This window comes from Leucopleurus acutus (genome assembly GCF_964270905.1).
Source record: "Leucopleurus acutus genome assembly, chromosome: 2".
NCBI lineage: Eukaryota > Metazoa > Chordata > Mammalia > Artiodactyla > Delphinidae > Leucopleurus > Leucopleurus acutus.
Window position 1 is genome coordinate 135,658,532 of NC_139143.1, and position 17,624 is coordinate 135,676,155.

At 35.0% G+C, this 17,624-nt stretch overlaps 1 protein-coding gene across 1 annotated transcript in view; it reads right to left on the reverse strand.

Moving 5' to 3' along the window:
- IL23R (interleukin 23 receptor) overlaps nucleotides 1–2,728 on the reverse strand; it is a gene marked incomplete at both ends in the record, with an annotated part of 52,942 nt that extends 50,214 nt beyond the window's left edge. The window contains one exon of the mRNA XM_082832611.1: nucleotides 2,659–2,728. Coding sequence (XP_082688737.1) covers nucleotides 2,659–2,728 — 70 coding nt within the window. The remainder of the gene's footprint in view (nucleotides 1–2,658) is intronic.
- Nucleotides 2,729–17,624: the final 14,896 nt, after the last annotated feature.

The following is a 17,624-nucleotide window of genomic DNA, read 5'->3' on the forward strand; positions in this document are numbered from 1 at the left end:
AGAGTCAGCTTTCAGCCTTTAAGCTTCTCTAGCTGTCTAAAGAGCAAATATTATTAGCTCTCCTATTTTAAAGGTGAGGACTGAGACTTTTTGAGTCTACCTCATTTTTCAAAGGTAACATTAGGAATAAGAATTGGCACTGCAGAATCCAAACCCCATTAACCAGCTACTCAATCTTTCACTCTTTCACCAGCTACTTTCACTTTCACTTGATAAAGACTACTTTTAACAGAAAACTATGAGTTTAATGAGTAAAATCAGTACTAATTACTAACTGCAAAAATTTATTGCTTAACAACCACTTAAAATTCATCATTTTTAAGTTGAAAAGCAAGTTTCAAAACAACATATTTAATGGAGGCTCAATGTTAAAAATAACTCAATGAATGAATTAAAAAGAAATACACTAAGATATTAACAATGATAATCTCTGTGTGTTAGAGTAATTTTTTATTGTATATTTCTGTGTTTTAAAAATTATATAATATATTATTTTTATAACCAAAAGACAATAAAGTCATTTTCATAAACTTGAATGACAATGCAATGCAATATCAATTAAATTAAATTCACATCAAGGAAAATTTATTGTAGGCTTTTTCTGGAAATACCTGTATCAGAATATCTTAAAACCTTATCAAAATAGTGATAATTAAAGGTCAGTATTTGATTTTTAAAAGTTCTTATCTTTGGAATTCAAAGCTTAAAGAATTAAATTTTGGGGGCTTCCCTGGTGGAGCAGTGGTTAAGAATCCACGTGCCAATGCAGGGGACACGGGTTCGAGCCCTGGTCTGGGAAGATCCCACATGCCGCAGAGCAACTGAGCCCGTGCACCACAACTGCTGAGCCTGCGCCCTGGAGCCCGCAAGCCACAACTACTGAGCCCACGTGCCACAACTACTGAAGCCCGCGTGCCTAGAGCCCATGCTCCACAATAAGAGAAGCCACCACAATGAGAAGCCCGCACACTGCAACAACCAATGCAGCCAAAAGTAAATAAATTAATTAATTTTTTAAAAAAGAATTAAATTTTTTATAATATAAACATAATTGAATATGGCCATTTATGTAATGAACATTTACATATAAGTTATAAATATTTAAATGTTGAGGTAATGCTAAAAATAATTCCATCATTATCAATAGTGAATTGAAGGCAAAGACATGGAAAGAAGTTTTAAGAAAGCATCTGACTGCTTTAAATAAGTTCAACAATTCATGGTCAGACAAACTGCATCTTGAGCACCTTAAAAAATCTGTGAATACTTTCACGAAACCATTGCGAGTAGTGTTTGAGAATACACAGAAAATATCAATTCAGATTTGGACAGATATTCTCCTGGTTTTCAAAAGTGGAATAAAGAAGAACCCCAGAAACACTGGACCACTGAGCTTCACAACATTCAAGAATGAATTAGTAAGTTGATCATTTTTCAGTACATAGAAAAAAATCAGTAATCAGCAGGAATCAACATGGATTATATAAGAATAAGTCATACGAAAAATTGTCAATTTCTCTTTTTAATGTTAAAATAAGTCATATAAAACATTAATTTCTTCTTTTTAGATTGGTCAGAGGAATGCTAAACATAGTATATTTTTTATTCAGCAAATCTGTTAAAAAGGGGTAAAATATTGTTCTAGTAGAAAACGTGGAGAAGATAGTCTGGATGATATTAAAAATATTCATAGCAGATTGAACAATAATATATAAAATAATTTTTAATGGACAGCTGGTAGGTCTCTGCCACATGACACGGGCTTGTCTTATTTCTCTATGCTTTATATTAATCACTTGGATATATAAACAGAAGTCCTACTTATCATTTGCATATTTCCAGAAGCTGGAAAAAGTAGCTGGTGTCTTATTTTTACTAAATCTTCTTGGATAGCTGTTGGTCTGACTCTGGAAGTGTCCATTATCCTGCTGGAAGGATTCTAGTTCTCAAGGTGGGGCTACTTCTATATCTCTAATATAATGTGTCCCAAACTACAGAAGACAGTTTTGCTTTTGTCACTATTCTGAGTAACTTGCATGATTTGCAAAGCTTCCTTCAAGGTCTAGAACCCTGCCTTGGTGTTGCTTATCTCCTAGTAAATGAATCCCTGTCACCTGCCCAGGATGCTATGCAGAAACTCTCAAATGCTGATGGCTGCCCTGCCTGAACTTCTGATGATCTCCCTCCTGGACTCCTAAAATCTGTGTATGCCTTTGTCATAATGCCAGATGTTTGTATGAATTACAAAATAGGAATAATAATAGCACATAATACTACTGCACAAAGGAATACAAGGCTTAGCACAGCACCTGACACACGGTAACCGTCAATAAATGGTTTGTGGAATTGAATTAAGTTGAAATGTTTGATGAGTTATCGTATAAGTTAAAAATGTTCAAAGATAGAATATGCCAACTCAAAATAATAAGCTCCTTCGTGGAAATGTTGGTATAAGAATTAGACGTCTGTCTGTTAGGATGCTTGATAAATGAATCCTGAATTAGTAGGGAGGTTGGACTTTATTTCATTCCACATAATTTTATGTGCATATAATTTTTTTGAATATAATAAGTTTTTATTCTTCAGAGATCCTAGCATAATAAACACTCAATATTTTATTTGAATAAAAAATAACAATAGGTACTCAAAACACTGTACCTCCATGACACCAATTGAAGAATATGTAAAGAGCTATTGCCACGTCCCATTGAATTGTGACCTGATTCATGACCAAAAGCAGGAAAAAGCTCTTTGTCGCCCTCTAGAAAAAATATGAGAAATGTTTAAATTGTAATATTTTAATAAAATAACAATAAAATACTAAAAGGCATAACATTTTTTCTAACCGTTGTTTTTGATGAGAATAATTAGGAAGAAAAAATGGAAGGAAGGAAGGAAGGAAGGAAGGGGGAGGTAAAGGAAACAGGGCAAAGGAGTTACTGGAGTGCGAGGAGGTAGAATACAGGTGGAGGAGTAAAGCAAAAGTATGGAATTTTATACCCTCCCCAAATCACTATGAATTACCTTAGTAGGACATTTTGACCCTTGATAAAATATAACTCCTCCTAATCTTGTCTCTCTCATCAGAAATCTCTCTCTCCTCTAACCCCTGATGCTCAGTTCTTTTCCTGACCAGGTTTACATGCCTATCAAGCTTCAGAAATATTAGTCTTTGATAAGTAAAACTCAGGAAAAGCCAAAAATGTCAGAACTTCCAGAAAAAAAAGCATTCAAAATGAAGAAAGAGAAAGTGAGACAAAGGCCTATGTGCTATCACCAGTTAAATCTACAGAAAGCCCTTTTATCTGTAGAGAGTTCAAAAGAAATACCTTATAGAAATTCCAAACAATATTGCCATGAGTTTACAACTGGAGTTACATTATTCAGTTAATCAGTTACCTACATTATTGAATAAATTATTCAATAATCAACATTTTTCAGTTATTTTTATCTCTTTAGTAAAATCTGAGCCTTTCATATAAAACAACAAAACTCATGACTCATCAAATAGCACAAGATATCTGATAACACTTTTAAAAACTGGGGTCCCCGTGACTTATGAATATAAGGATCCCTTTCATAATTTGTTAACAATAGTAGGTCTTCATTTTATAAATAATAGGCAAAACAAGACCTAAAATGTTTCTAGTTAGGAGTTAACTACTCACCTAATAGAATATACGCAATAATATTATTTAAAGTGATGTGATAGACAATATTACAGATTCAACTTCCATCAGTAACCACTGTATGAAATACCACAAGAACTTATAAGAGAAGACAACTTGGCCCGTGTATTTCCAAAAGAAAATATAGCTGTTTTTTGAGTATTTAGATGATCGTTGTCTCTTTACCTTTCAACGTGTTTGAAGCACATAATTCCACTTCAGAGCCAGGCTGTCGCCTGTGTCACATCTTCTTTCCTCACTGCCTGCCTGTCAACGATCACTTCAGGTTTTCAGTGATGAGGCAAATGGAAATGTCAGCAAAGCACCGACTTACATGTCAGATTCTCAAAGAGGAACTCAAACCGTCCAATTCAAAACGACTGGCTCTTATGTCACTATTTGGGAAAACCCAGATTACTGAAAGTGAACTGCTTTGTCAGTACTTTTTTTCCCTCATCTTAATTTAAAATAATCTGTCTCAGACAAGAAGTAGAACACATATATATGCTTTATCTATCAAAATCTTTGACACCAAAGATATGATGCTTAGTTTTCATTTGCAACCAACAGTGATATCCATTATAAACCCATTTTTTAAGAAAAGAAAGTTTAAATGCTACTGTTGACCATTCATGTATTTAACAAGCATTTTTGAGCATCTAATATGTGCCAGGTATTGTTCAGGGCATTAAAGATATAATGGTGATTAATCACAGAACATCCGCTTTATTGTATTGTTTACATGACAAAATTACAGATTAGTGGCTTTGAACTATTGTTCATGGTTTAGCAGGATCCTACAACCAAATAAAATAATTATCAAATTATTTGGTTGGTTTATAGTAAGCATCACCAGGAGACTTCTGCGACACACCTTTTCTTGCCTCCTTATTTGTTGTACATGAATATCTTTTCACTCTTTGTACTCCTTTATATTGTAAATGACAATTAATTTATTAATTTCCTCCACAGTGAATTTCTTGAAGTTAGAAACTCCATACTGTCTTTTTAATTTTTATATCTTTTGTATCTAGCACATTAGAATACTCTGGGGGAATATTTAAAACATTCCTATGCTCAAATTTATTGTACCCAATGAAATCAGAATTTCTGTGAGTGGATGTTTGTGCATCGATATTTTTTAAAAGCCTCTCCTGGTAGTTACAAGGAACAGCCAGGTCTGAGGTCCACTGGAATACACGAATAAGAGTGTCTTTGATTATCAACTGGGTTTTAATCACCAGTAACAATTTTCTAAACTGTGAAGGAGAGGGTATGGGAAAACATTTCACATACCAAGAACAGAAGGTGCAAGTAAATTGTTTGGGACTGGCAGGTTGTTTCTCCAGGTTGAAGGGAAAAGGATTTGAGCTGGAAAATTAGGTCAGTGGCAGAATGTAATGGGCTTTGTATTCCTGTGTATTCCTGTCCGTCCTCCCATTCACCCAGCTGCACATCGCCACCTGGCCGTTGCTTGTCAGTCTACACAGCTGAAAAAAAACCAAAACAACAACAACAAAACCCCAACTTCCTTTATCAGAAAGTGTCAGAGATAGCAAAGATTGTTAGGCAGAGAAATACATAATCAAGTTGGATTTTTAGAAAGATAATTCTAATTACTGTGTGAAGAATTGAATGAGGGTAGAGAGTCCAGTTAGGAGGCTATGGAAAGCCAGAGTCTGATGAAGGCCTAAGGCAAAGCAAAGGCAGTAAGAACTGAGAGGAGGAAACACACCTGAGAGCTCTGTGGAGGCCAATTCAACAGCTGTGCAGTGAACAACCGCTGTGTGGGGCTAAGAATTTGGGAGCTTAAGGATTGACTCTGTGGCTACTTTTGCTGACTCAGCAGATAACAGCATTAACTGAGCACACAAAAGGAGGAGTGAGGGTGGGGAAGTAATGAATTTGGTTCTGATCATGGTGATTTGGAGGAGCTTACAGCATGTTCAGAGAAGACTGGTAGGATATTGGAGACATGGGTAAACTTAAGAGAAGTTTGAGCTGAAGATCTAAATTTAGGAGATTTCAGCATGTCAATGGTATTAAAAGTAAGATTAGAATAAGAGAACTCAAAGAGAACATCCAGGGAGCTAAGGGAAGGGAGTAGGTGGCCAGAACCAAAAATCTTGACCAAAGGACAGAAGAAGAGATACGAGAAGTGTGTGACCAGTCAGAGATTAAATATGATAGGAACTAACAGGTAGTGTTGAATTTAACAAAAGTCTGTCTTCCCTGAGAATAGTTTCAGAAAAGAAATGGGGGCAAAAAGGAGATTGAAGTGAATTAGAATAGAAAATAAAGGAGAGGACATCATCTAATCTTTCAGGAATTCGGACAGTGGAGGTGAGATTGATGGACAGCTCAGTGCAAATCAGGATTCATTTATTTATTTATTTTAATGGGGGCTGGTGGTACTTCTTAACCATCTTTTCAAAGATATTTGCCATGCATATCTCTTTTTTAGTGAACAGTCTGTTCAAATCTTTTGTCCATTTTTATTGGTTTATTATGTTTCTTATTACTGAGTTTTGAGAGTTCTATATGTGGTTTGGAAACTAGTCCTTTATCAGACATACGTTTCGCAAATATTTTGTCCTAGTCTGTACTTTATTTTTTCATTTTTCTTACCAACATCTTTTGAAAGAAGTTTTAAATTTTGATTAAGTCCAATTCATTAATTATTTTAGTGATTCTTTCTTTTGCTTCTTTGTCCTGTGAGTCTCTGCTTACAATTTTATCAATGGATCAATACGTAATATTGCTTTATGTGTGTTTCTGTTTATGTGTGTTTCTGTTTATGTGTGTTTCTGTTTATATTGTTGACTCATTAACATTGAACTTAGGGCCAACAGCCCTATAATTCATATCTGAACAAAGCTTATGTAACACGGGTGTTCTTTGTAGTGTACATTGCACACTTCTTACACTTAGGAACACTAGACAATACTACAGGACTATACTTGGGGGCCATGTTAAACAGCAAAATCACCAAAAAAAAAAAAGCACAGAATGTGAAAAATGTAGCACTAAAATAGACTTGAGAAAGGACACTTGATTACAGTATCATGCCGAAACAAGTTTCTTAGCTGGGAACTTGCACATTGTGTGACTCAAATCTTTCGCCACTCTGTAAATCTCAGCAAATGACTGACAAAGTGCTGCAAGTGTCGATTTTGGGGTTACAAATCAATTTTAGTTAGTAAATAAATTCACAAATACAGAATTGGAATGATGAGGATCGACTGTATAAAATCTTGTATGTAAATGGTTTGACTTCACTTGCTAATCAGAAAGCATCAAAACCCATTGTCTTGGCTTGCTTTCCGTAGGCAGGGTTGCCATCTGGGTACCCTGGGACAGTGCAATTTAAACTGGTCCCAAGGTAATTACACATAACACTCCATTTTACTTTCAAAATTATTCCATTTTGGAAGATATCTTGTCACCATCTTACAAGCCTACAAGTAATAAACCTTGTTTATTTTCTAAAAGTCACACAATTTCAAGTTTTTCTCTAGCATTTGGTAAAAGTTTGGAATGGTTGTTGGCTGAGGGGATGAAAAGGGTGATTGAGTGTAAAATGCATGACCTTGAAAATATATCATATTAAATTAGTAAGTATATTTTGAGTTAACACAGGGTAAATACATTTAATGCAACATTTAGCTTTTTTCCAACTTAAAATCCACTTTAGGGAACTTCAGAACAGAAGAAAACAGCTAGAACTGTAGTCCTTATGCAATTGTGCTTTTCTATAAATTTACCTGCCTATTGTGGATTGAAAATATCTCTAGTTTCCCCATCCAGTGGCAACATTGTCATAGACCAACTGACTACTAGAAGGAGCTCCTTGAAGTGGATTGGTTAGGATCTTCCAGTTTAAGAAGTATAACTGGACCAAGACTGGAATGTTAAACTGTTGCCTAACAACACTCGTCTAGCATTGGGGAGGAGACCTAAAGGGATCTGTCTTGCCTCAGAACTCAGATGCCCTATATGGGTGGGAATGAGAAGAACAAGGAGTGGACTGTTGATCCCTGAAATGGGAACTTAGTGACTCCCTGACTCTGAATAGAGGTGGAAAACCTACCACCTCTATCTAGGGAAGTGATATGGCAGCCCCAACATTTTTAAATAGGCCTGGCTTAGGGCAGATAATCTGGTTAGAGAGGAGGACTAGGGAACTCTTGAATTTGTGCTTGCAAAGCAGGTACACTATTTCTACTTTGATTACTGCGTTTCTTTGAAGTGGCTTTAGTAGGGGAGAATGTCTGAATCATGTGTAAAGCTCCTAAGCCATCCCTTTGAAGGTACCACTAAATATGCAGATCCCATTCAGTAGACCTGATTTGGGAGGCTTAAAGTTTTGTGCCATAGTAATCTAGCAATTCTGTGTGGAAAAAAGGAAATCAATATTATGGAAGGGTGGGGAGACTGATGGGTGTTTGGATGAATTGTTTTTTGTAGGAGAGAAGATGACAACGGCTACCCACAGGGGCCAGAGGAAGTCACCTAATATACGGATATGCTCAGGGCAGACATTTGTACATATCTGCACAATTCTTGGTAGCTAGGATACAGTGGTACAGCCCAGTCTCTCTCTACACCATGTAAAACAGGTGTTCCCATTTGAGAGGGCTTACTGTACTACAATGACTAAAGTGTGACTGGATTCCCTCCTCACTCCCTGCCAGGGGCTAGACATGTATCCACTCTTCCTCCTTGGGCAGTCACAAATCAAACCAAGATGACAGAAAAGGGCCTTTAGAAACTGCAGCACAAAGATAAGACAGAGGGCTTCTTTTTCCCTAGGCAAAAAACGGGAGTTATGCTTTGAAGCAATTCCCCAATTCATAGTAGAATAATAATCTAATTGTTTAATAGACATTTGGCTAGGAAAGTGGCTTCCTCCTCCCAATTTCTTCTTTAAACATTCAAAAGAGAGGCAACTGCAGGGGTGGGCCCCCCAAAATTTAGGATGAGAGAAGAAAAACCCACTGTGGCTGTGGATGGACTTGTGCAGGGGCAGTGAGCCACTCCTCAGGTCTATTTAAGGTGGTTTCTGTATATACTGCAATAAGGGGCTTGAGCCTGGAGTAAAGAACCATTTTGCACTCTTCAATATACTGACGTTTGCATGTGCAATTGAAGACTTATTTGGATAATTGACTGTGTCACCCTGCCCTTCTATTGTTACAGGCCTGATAAAGGGGCCTTAAGTGCCTTCTGTGCGCCAGCATAGACTGGCTAAGTGTTGTGACTACAGAAGAGGTTGTTAATGGCTTTCAAGGACCCTGAAGTAGGAAACAAAATTGTATTTTAAAATTACAATGAAAAAAATGCTAATAGAAAATATGAAAACAATTAGGGGATCAGAGAGGAATATGCAGGAGCCTCAGGTTCACACTTTTGCAAACTTCAGCCCTGAATGCCAACTCCTGTAGGGCAAAGTTTACCTGATCTGGGTCAGTGACTCAGGCTTGGTTTCTTACCTATTCCCTGCAGTTTGATCTCACACTTGTGACTCTGAACTAGATTTTATGGTACCAAATAACTCTGGTTTCTCTTCAGATCATGTAAATCTTTTGCCTTTTTATGGTACCAGCATTCCTCTTTCAGCTGCCTCTACTTCTACCCCATCCTCCTCCAATGGGTGTGTACCACACCATATCACTTTGCTTCACCAACAGTGCCCAGCTCACTGTCTGGGCCTGCCCTACTTTTCAAAACTCACAACTGAGTAATTACGAAAAGTACAATTTCAGTTCCGCAGTCTTAAGAATGTAACAGACAGTATTATTCATTTCAGAAAACTTTTTGTCAAAAATGTTGAACTTACTTTTGTAACTTTAATGGCCTTGGAGTTAAAATTTTCTTGATGATAATTTTACCTGGAAAAACTCATTCTTCTACTATGCCAGATAAAAGAGGTGTGACTTTATTAATTTTCTCAACTACTGAATTAATAATCCCATTATTCATAAAGAGTTAGGTAGTCGCTTTAAAGAGAAATAAATACCATAAATCTTTTGACTCATCCAAAGGACCCTACATGTGCCCTACATGCATCTGCTCAGCATTTCTCAGTATCAAATACCTTATGGCTCATTCAGTTCTATCGGAGGAGTGGGTGCTACTGGCTGAATCATCACCACTTCCTGTGAGGTGTGCATTAAAGGTCAACTTTATCTTATTTCCTGTGAGTTTCTTAGAGACTTAAGAATGCTCAGAAGCGGAGGTGAACTCAAAACCTTCAGTGTACAACTGTAGCTCTTGGAGACTTCATGCATACTCCTAAGGAGATCAGTTTCCAGATTTTCAACTTCCTAATGTGCACTTCCCTACATTTGGTTTCTCTGAGAATGAGCCTGGGTTCTCAGTAGTCACTCTTTCGTTTCTTAAAGAATGGTATCCCTCCACCCCAAATCTCAGTATTGTGCATGACCCTGGGTATAATTAGCTCCAGGGTACCAAACAAACAGAGAAATGGAGATACTGGTTTCAGGGAGAACTCTTCTGATTACTAATCAAGGTGCGTTAAACTCCTAAGGCTTCTAATCTTTTCCTGCATTGTATACATTTTTTAGAAAAGTGAAGCTTACTAAAATACTTGTATTTCAGCCCATATTGATGTACTCTGAATTTTAGCCGATTTGAGGATATTTGGGCCCATTTTGGAATAGTCTGAATGCTGAGCATCAGAAGTAACATGGGGGACTTATGGTTATCCTCTTAAATGTAAAAGAGATTTTTGATGGACTGTCATATTTTTTCTAGACACATTGGATAAAATTCATGTGTAACTACCTTATCAATAAAGTACAGCAAATCTGAAAGAAATCAAGTAAAATTTTAAAGGTTTTGTTATCAAACTATATCATGGCATATTTGTCCCTATAACAGCCTTGTCTCACTTATTTCATCTTGTAAAACATTCAGTAATTTCTATTTAAAAGGAAGTAAACTTTTTTAGACTTATGTTTAATATTTTAGACATTAATTTAAAAATATGCAATAGGGTACATAATTTTTAAAGTTTATTTTAAGGGTATTTAAGGAAAACATTTGGAAGACCATTGTACTAGTTCTCACCTATACTAGCCAAACAAAATCCGTATGTGGAAAAAATACACCAAAATATCAATAGTGGTTTCTTTGGATTATGGAATTATGGTTACTTTTTCTTCCTTTTGCTTTTCTATAACTTCCTATTTTTTAGGATGAGTATATTGTATATGATAATTTAAAAACATTTAAAAAATACTAAACACATTAAGGACAGGAAGTCTTTAAAGGGAAGGATATAAAGAGGAGATTACTTCCTAGTCGATTCTAAAATATGAGGCAGCTGGAGGCAATTGTTGATATGTCTACTGGTGTACACATTTATTTATGCAAGCTCAACTCTAAGTGGAGGGGGGGAAGAGTTTTTATCCCACTAAATTCTCCTTCATTCTTCTACCATCTTCTTTAAAAGAGACCTTAAGTCTTTAATGACTCAAAGAAAAGAAGGCCATACCAGAAATGCAATAATAATAAACATTTTTTAAATTGAGGTATAATTGACAAATAAAATTGTATTCAATATATATTTAAAATGTACAATGTGATGATTTGGTATATGTATACATATGTTAAATGATTACCACAATCAAGATAATCAGTGCATTCATCACCTCACATAGTTACTCTTTTTCTTTCTTTCTTTTTTTTTTTTTTTTGTAAGAACACTTCAGATCTACTCTCTTAGCAAGTATACAATATGGTATTATGAACGATATTCACCATGCTGTATGTTAGATCCTCAGAACTTATTCATCTTATAAATAAAAGTTTGCACCCCTGGATCAACATCTCCCTATTTCCCCCACCCCACAGCCTCTGGGAACTACCATTCTACTCTCTGTTTCTATGAGTATCACTTTTTATTTTTTTTAGATTCCTCATATAAGTGATACCAAATAGTATTTGTCTTTCTCTGTCTTGTGTATTTCATTTTGTGTCCTCCAAATTCATACATGTTGTCGCAAATGGCAGGATTCCTTTCTGTCTCATGGCTGAATAATATTCCATTGTATATATACATCACATCTTTTTTATCCATTCATCTTGTCGGACACTTAGGTTGTTTCCATAGCTTGGTTATTGCATTTACTGTGTATAAAGGTAATGAACATAGGTGTGCAGATATCTCTTTGGATACTGATTTCAGTTCCTTCAGATATATACCCAGGAGTGGGATTGTTGGATCATATGGTAGTTCAATTTTTAATTTTTTAAGGAACCTCTATACTATCTCCAATAATGGCTGTACCATTTTACATTCCCACCAACAGTGTAGAGGTGTTCCCTTTTCTCTACATCTTCTGCAACATTTGTTATCTCTTGTCTTTTTGATAAAAAAGTCCTTCTAACAAGTGTGAGGTAATATCTCACTGTAGTTTTGATGTGCATTTCCTTCATGATTAGTGATGTTGAGCACCTTCTCTGTTACCAGTTGGCCATTTGTGTATCTTTTTTTGGAAAAATGTCTATTCAGTTCCTCTGCCCATTTTTTAATCAGATTGTTTTTCTGCTATTGAGTTGTATGTTCCTTATAGATTTTAGATATTAACCCCTTATCAGATATATAGTTTGCAATTATTTTCTCTCATTCCATAGGTTGCCTTTCCTTTGTGTTGATTGTTTTCTTTGCTGTGCAGAAGCTTTTCAGTTTGATGTAGTCCCATTTGCTTATTTTTGCTTTTGTTGTCTGGGCTTTTGGTGTCATATCCAAAAAATCATTGCCAAGACCAGTGTCAAGGAGCTTTTTCTCTGTGTTTTCTTCCAAGAGTTTTATGGGTTCAGGTCTTATATTTAAGTCTTTAAGTAATTTCAAGTCAATTTTTTTGAATGATGTAAGATAGGGGTCTAATTTCATTCTTTTGCATGTGGAAATCCAGTTTTCTCAGCACCATTTATTGAAAAGACTATACTTTCCCCATTGTGTGTTCTTGGTGTCTTTGTCAAAAATTGATCATATATGCATAAGTTTATTTCTGGGCTTTTTCTTCTATTCCATTGGTCTGTGTGTCTATTTTTATGCCAGCACCATACTGATTTGACTACTATAGCTTTGTAATATAGTTTGAAATCAGGAAGTGTAATGCCTTCAGCTTTGTTCTTCTTTTCAAGATTGATTTGGCTATTCAAGGTCTTTTTTGGTTCTATACAAATACTAGGGTTGTTTTTCTATTTCTGTGAAAAATGCCATTGGACTTTTGATAGGTATTGCATTGAATCTGTAGATTGCTTCAGATAGTATGAACATTTTAGCAATATTAATTTTTCCAATCCAAGGAAACAGGATAGCTTTGCTTTTCTTTTTAATTGAAGTACAGTTGATTTACAATGTTGTGTTAGTTTCAGGTGTACAGTAAAGTGATTCTGTTATATATATTATATATAAATATATTCTTTTTTCTATTCTTTTCCATTATAGTTTATTATAAGATATTGAATATAGTTCCCTGTGCTATACAGTAGGATCTTGTTGATTATCTATTTTATATATAGTGTGTATATGTTAATTCCAAATTTCTAATGTATCCCCTACTCCTTTACTCTTTGGTAACCATAAGTTTGTTTTCTATGTCAGTGAGTCTATTTCTGTTTCATAAATAAGTTCATTTGTATCATGTTATTTTTTAGATTCCACATATAATTGATATCATATGGTATTTGTCTTTCTCTGTCTGACTTACTTCACTTAGTATGATAATCTCTAGGTCCATCCACATTGCTGCAAATGGCATTATTGCATTCTTTTTTATATAAGATGTGAGACATATATATATATATCTCACATCTTCTCTATGCATTCCTCTGTCAGTGGACATTTAGGTTGCTTTCATGTCTTGGCTGTTGTAAATAGTGCTGCTGTGAAAATTGGGGTGCATGTATCTTTTTGAATTATAGTTTTCTCTGGATATATGCCCAGGATTGGGATTGCTGGGTCATATGGCAGCTCTCTTGTTTGTTTTTTAAGGAATCTCCATACTGTTCTCCATAGTGGCTGCACCAATTTACATTCCCACCAACAATGTAGGAAAGTTCCCTTTTCTCCACACCCTCTCCAGCATTTATTATTTGTAGACTTTTTAATGTGGCCTTTCTGACCAGTGTGAGGTGATACCTCATTGTAGTTTTGATTTGCATTTCTCTAATAATTAGCAGTGTTGAGAAACTTTTCATGTGCCTGTTGGCCACCTGTATGTCTTCTTTGGAGAAATGTCTATTTAGGTCTTCTGCCCATTTTTTGATTGGGTTGTTTGTTTTTTTTGGTTATTGAGTTGTATGAGCTGTTTATGTATTTTGGAAATTAATCCCTTGTTGGGCGCATTATTTGCAAATATTTTCTCCAAGTCTGTAGTTTGTATTTTCATTTTGTTTATGGTTTCCTTTTCTGTGCAAAAGTTTATAAGTTTGATTAGGTCCCATTTGTTTATTTATTTATTTTTATTCTATTGCTTTCAGAGACTAACCTAAGAAAATGTTGCTACAATTTATGTTAGAGAATGTTTTGCCTGTATTCTCTTCTAGGAGTTTTATGGTGTCATGTCTTATATTTAAGTCTTTAAGCCATTTTGAGTTTATTTTTGTGTAGGTTGTGAGGGAGTGTTCTAACTTCATTGATTAACATCAGGGTATCTTTTCATTCATATTTATATCTTCTTCAGTGTCTTTCATCAGTGTCTTATAGTTTTCAGTGTATAGATCTTTCACTTCTTTGGTTATGTTTATTCTTAAATATTTTATTGTTTTTGATGCTATTAAAGTGGATTGTTTTCTTAATTTCACTTTCAGATATTTTGTTGTTAGTGTATAGAAATGCAACTGGTTTTTGTATATTGACGTTGTATCCTGAAACTGTGCTGAATTTGTTTGTTAACTCTGGTTACTTTTTGGTGGAATCTTTAGGGTTACTCTATATATAAAATCTGCAAACAGAGACAATTTCTTTTTCAATTTGGGTAGCTTTGATTTATTTTTCTTGCCTAATTGCTCTGGCTTGGACTTCCAGTACCATGTTGAATAGAAGTGATGGGAGTGGACATCCTTGTCTTATTCCTGATCTTAGAGGAAAAGCTTTTACCTTTTCACTGTTCAGGATGATGTTATCTGTGGGATTGTCATATATGGCCTTTTTTTATGTTGAGGTACATTCATTCTATACCTAATTTATTGAGAGTTTTTACCATGAAAGGATGTTGAATTCTTGTCAAATGCTCTTTCTGCATCTATTGAGATGATCATATGATTCTTATCCTTCATTCTATTAATGTGTATCACATTCATTGATTTGAATATCAATAAATGCATGTTGAACCATCCTTGTATCCCAGGGATAAACATGGCTTGATCATGGTATATGACCTTTTCAATGTGCTGTTGAATTTAGTTTGCTAGTATTTTATTGAGTATTTGTGCATATATGTTCATCAGGGATATTGACCTGTAATTTTCTTTTCTTATGATCTTGTCTGGCTTTGTTATCATGTTAATGCTGGCCTTATAAAATGAGTTTGGAAATGTTTCTTCCTCTTCAATTTTTTGGAAGTTTGAGAAGGATTGGTGTTAACCTTCTTAAAATGTTTGGTAGAATTCCCAATTGAAGCCATCTTGTCTTGAACTTTTCTTTGCTAGGAGACTTTAGATTACTGATTCAATCTCCTTAATAGTTATAGGTCTTCATATTTTCTATTTCTCCATGATTCAATGTTGGTATGTTATCTGTTTCTAGGAATTTATCTGTTTATTCTAGGTTATCCAATTTGTTGGCATATAGTTGTTCATAGTAGTCCATGATCTTTATATTTCTACAGCATCAGTTTTAATGTCTCTTCTTTCATTTCTGATTTCATTTATTTGAGTTGCTCTCTTTTTTTCTTAGTCTAGGTCTGTCAGTTTTGTTCACCTTTTCAACAAATTGGCTTTTAGTTTCATTGATCTTTTCTATTGCTTTTCTAGTCTCTGTTTCATTTATTTCTGCTCTGATCTTTGTTATTTCCTTCCTTCTGCTAACCTTGAGCTTAATTTTTTCTTCTTTTTCTAGTTTCTTTTTTTTTTTTATGAGGCAGGGTTGTTTATTTATTTAATACACTGCATTTTTTCGAGTAGTTTTAGGGTTACAGAAAAAATGAGAAGGCACAGAATTCCTATATACCCCTTCACCTCCACCTCCCTCCACAGTGTTCCATATTATTAATATCTTGCATTAGTGTGGTACATTTTTACAACTGATGAGCCAATACTGATATAGTTTTACAACTGAAATCCATAGTTTACATTAGGATTGACCCTTTGTGTTTTACATTTTGTAGGTTTTGACAAATCAATGACATGTATCCACCATTACAGTATCCTACAAGATAGTTTCACCATCCTAAAAATTCTCTGTAATCCACGTATTCATCCCTCCCACCTTCACCCTGGACCCGTGATCTTCTTGCTCTCTCCACAGTTTTGCCTTTATGAGAATGCATTACAGTTGGAATCATACAGTATAAAGCCTTTTCAGATTGACTTCTTTCATTTAGCAATACGCATCTAAGGTTCTTCTGTGTGTCTGTTACTTGATAGATCACTTCTTTTTATCACCTGCTTGAGCATTATATCCTGTAACCTTTAATTGCTTACTAGTGTCAGGAGGTTTTATTGTTGTTGTTTCTCTGGAATTTTCTACATAAACAATCATGTTATCTGTGAACGTAGATAGTTTTATTTCTTCCTTCCAAATCTGTACCTTTTAGTCTTACTGCATTAGCTAGGACTTCCTGAAGGATGCTGGAAAGGTGTAGTGAGAGGAGACCTCCTTGCATTGTTCCTTATCTTACTGGGAAAGCAACTAGTTTCTCACCATTAAGTATGATGCTAGCTGTAGGATTTTTATAGATGTTTATTACCAAGTTAAGGAAATTCCTTAGTATTTATTTATAGTAAGTTAGTATTCCTAGCTTACTGAGAGTTTCTTATTTATCACGAATGGGTGTTAGGATTTTCTGAAATGTTTTTCTGCACCTATTGATATGATCATATAATATTTTTTCTTTAGCCTGTTGACATGATGGGTTACATTAATTGATTATTAAATGTTGAACCAGTCTTGCATACCTGGATGAATCCCACTTGATCACGGCATGTAATTCTCGTTATACATTGTTGGATTCAATTTGCAGATATTTTGTTGAAAACTTCTATATCTATGTTCATGAGATATTGGTCTGTAGTTTTCCTTTCTTGTTATGTCTTTGCCTGATTTTATAATTAGGGTAATGCTGGCTTCATACAATGAGTAAGAAGTATTCTCTCTGCTTTCACATTCTGTTAGATATTGTAGAGAACTGACACCATCTCTTCCTTAATTTGGTAGAATTCACCAGTGAAAACATCTGGGCCTAATACTTTCTGATTTGGAAGATTAACAACTGATTCAATTTCTTGAATAGATATATGCCTATTCCAATTTATCCTTCTGTGAGTTTTGGCAGATTGTGTCTTTCAAGGAATTGGCCCATTTCACCTAGGTTATCAAATCTGTGGGCTCAGAGTTGTCCATAACATTTCTTTATAATCCTTTTCATGCTCATGGGATCAGTAGTTATGGCTCTCTTTCATTCCTGGTATTAGCAACTTGTGTCTTCTGTTTTTCTTAGTTAAACTGGCTAGAGATTTATCAATTTTATTGACCTTCTCCAAGAACCAGCTTTTGGTTTTACTGATTTTCTCTATTGGTTTCCTGTTTTCAATTACTCTGATATCTGCCCTAATTCTCATTATTCTTTTGTTTTTTATTCCTTGGACTTAATTTGCTCTTCTTTGTCTAGTTTCCTAAAATGGAAGCTTAGACTCTGTGTGCAATCTAAGATCATTTGGTTATGTAATCTTAGATTATTAGCTTAACCTAATTATTTACAT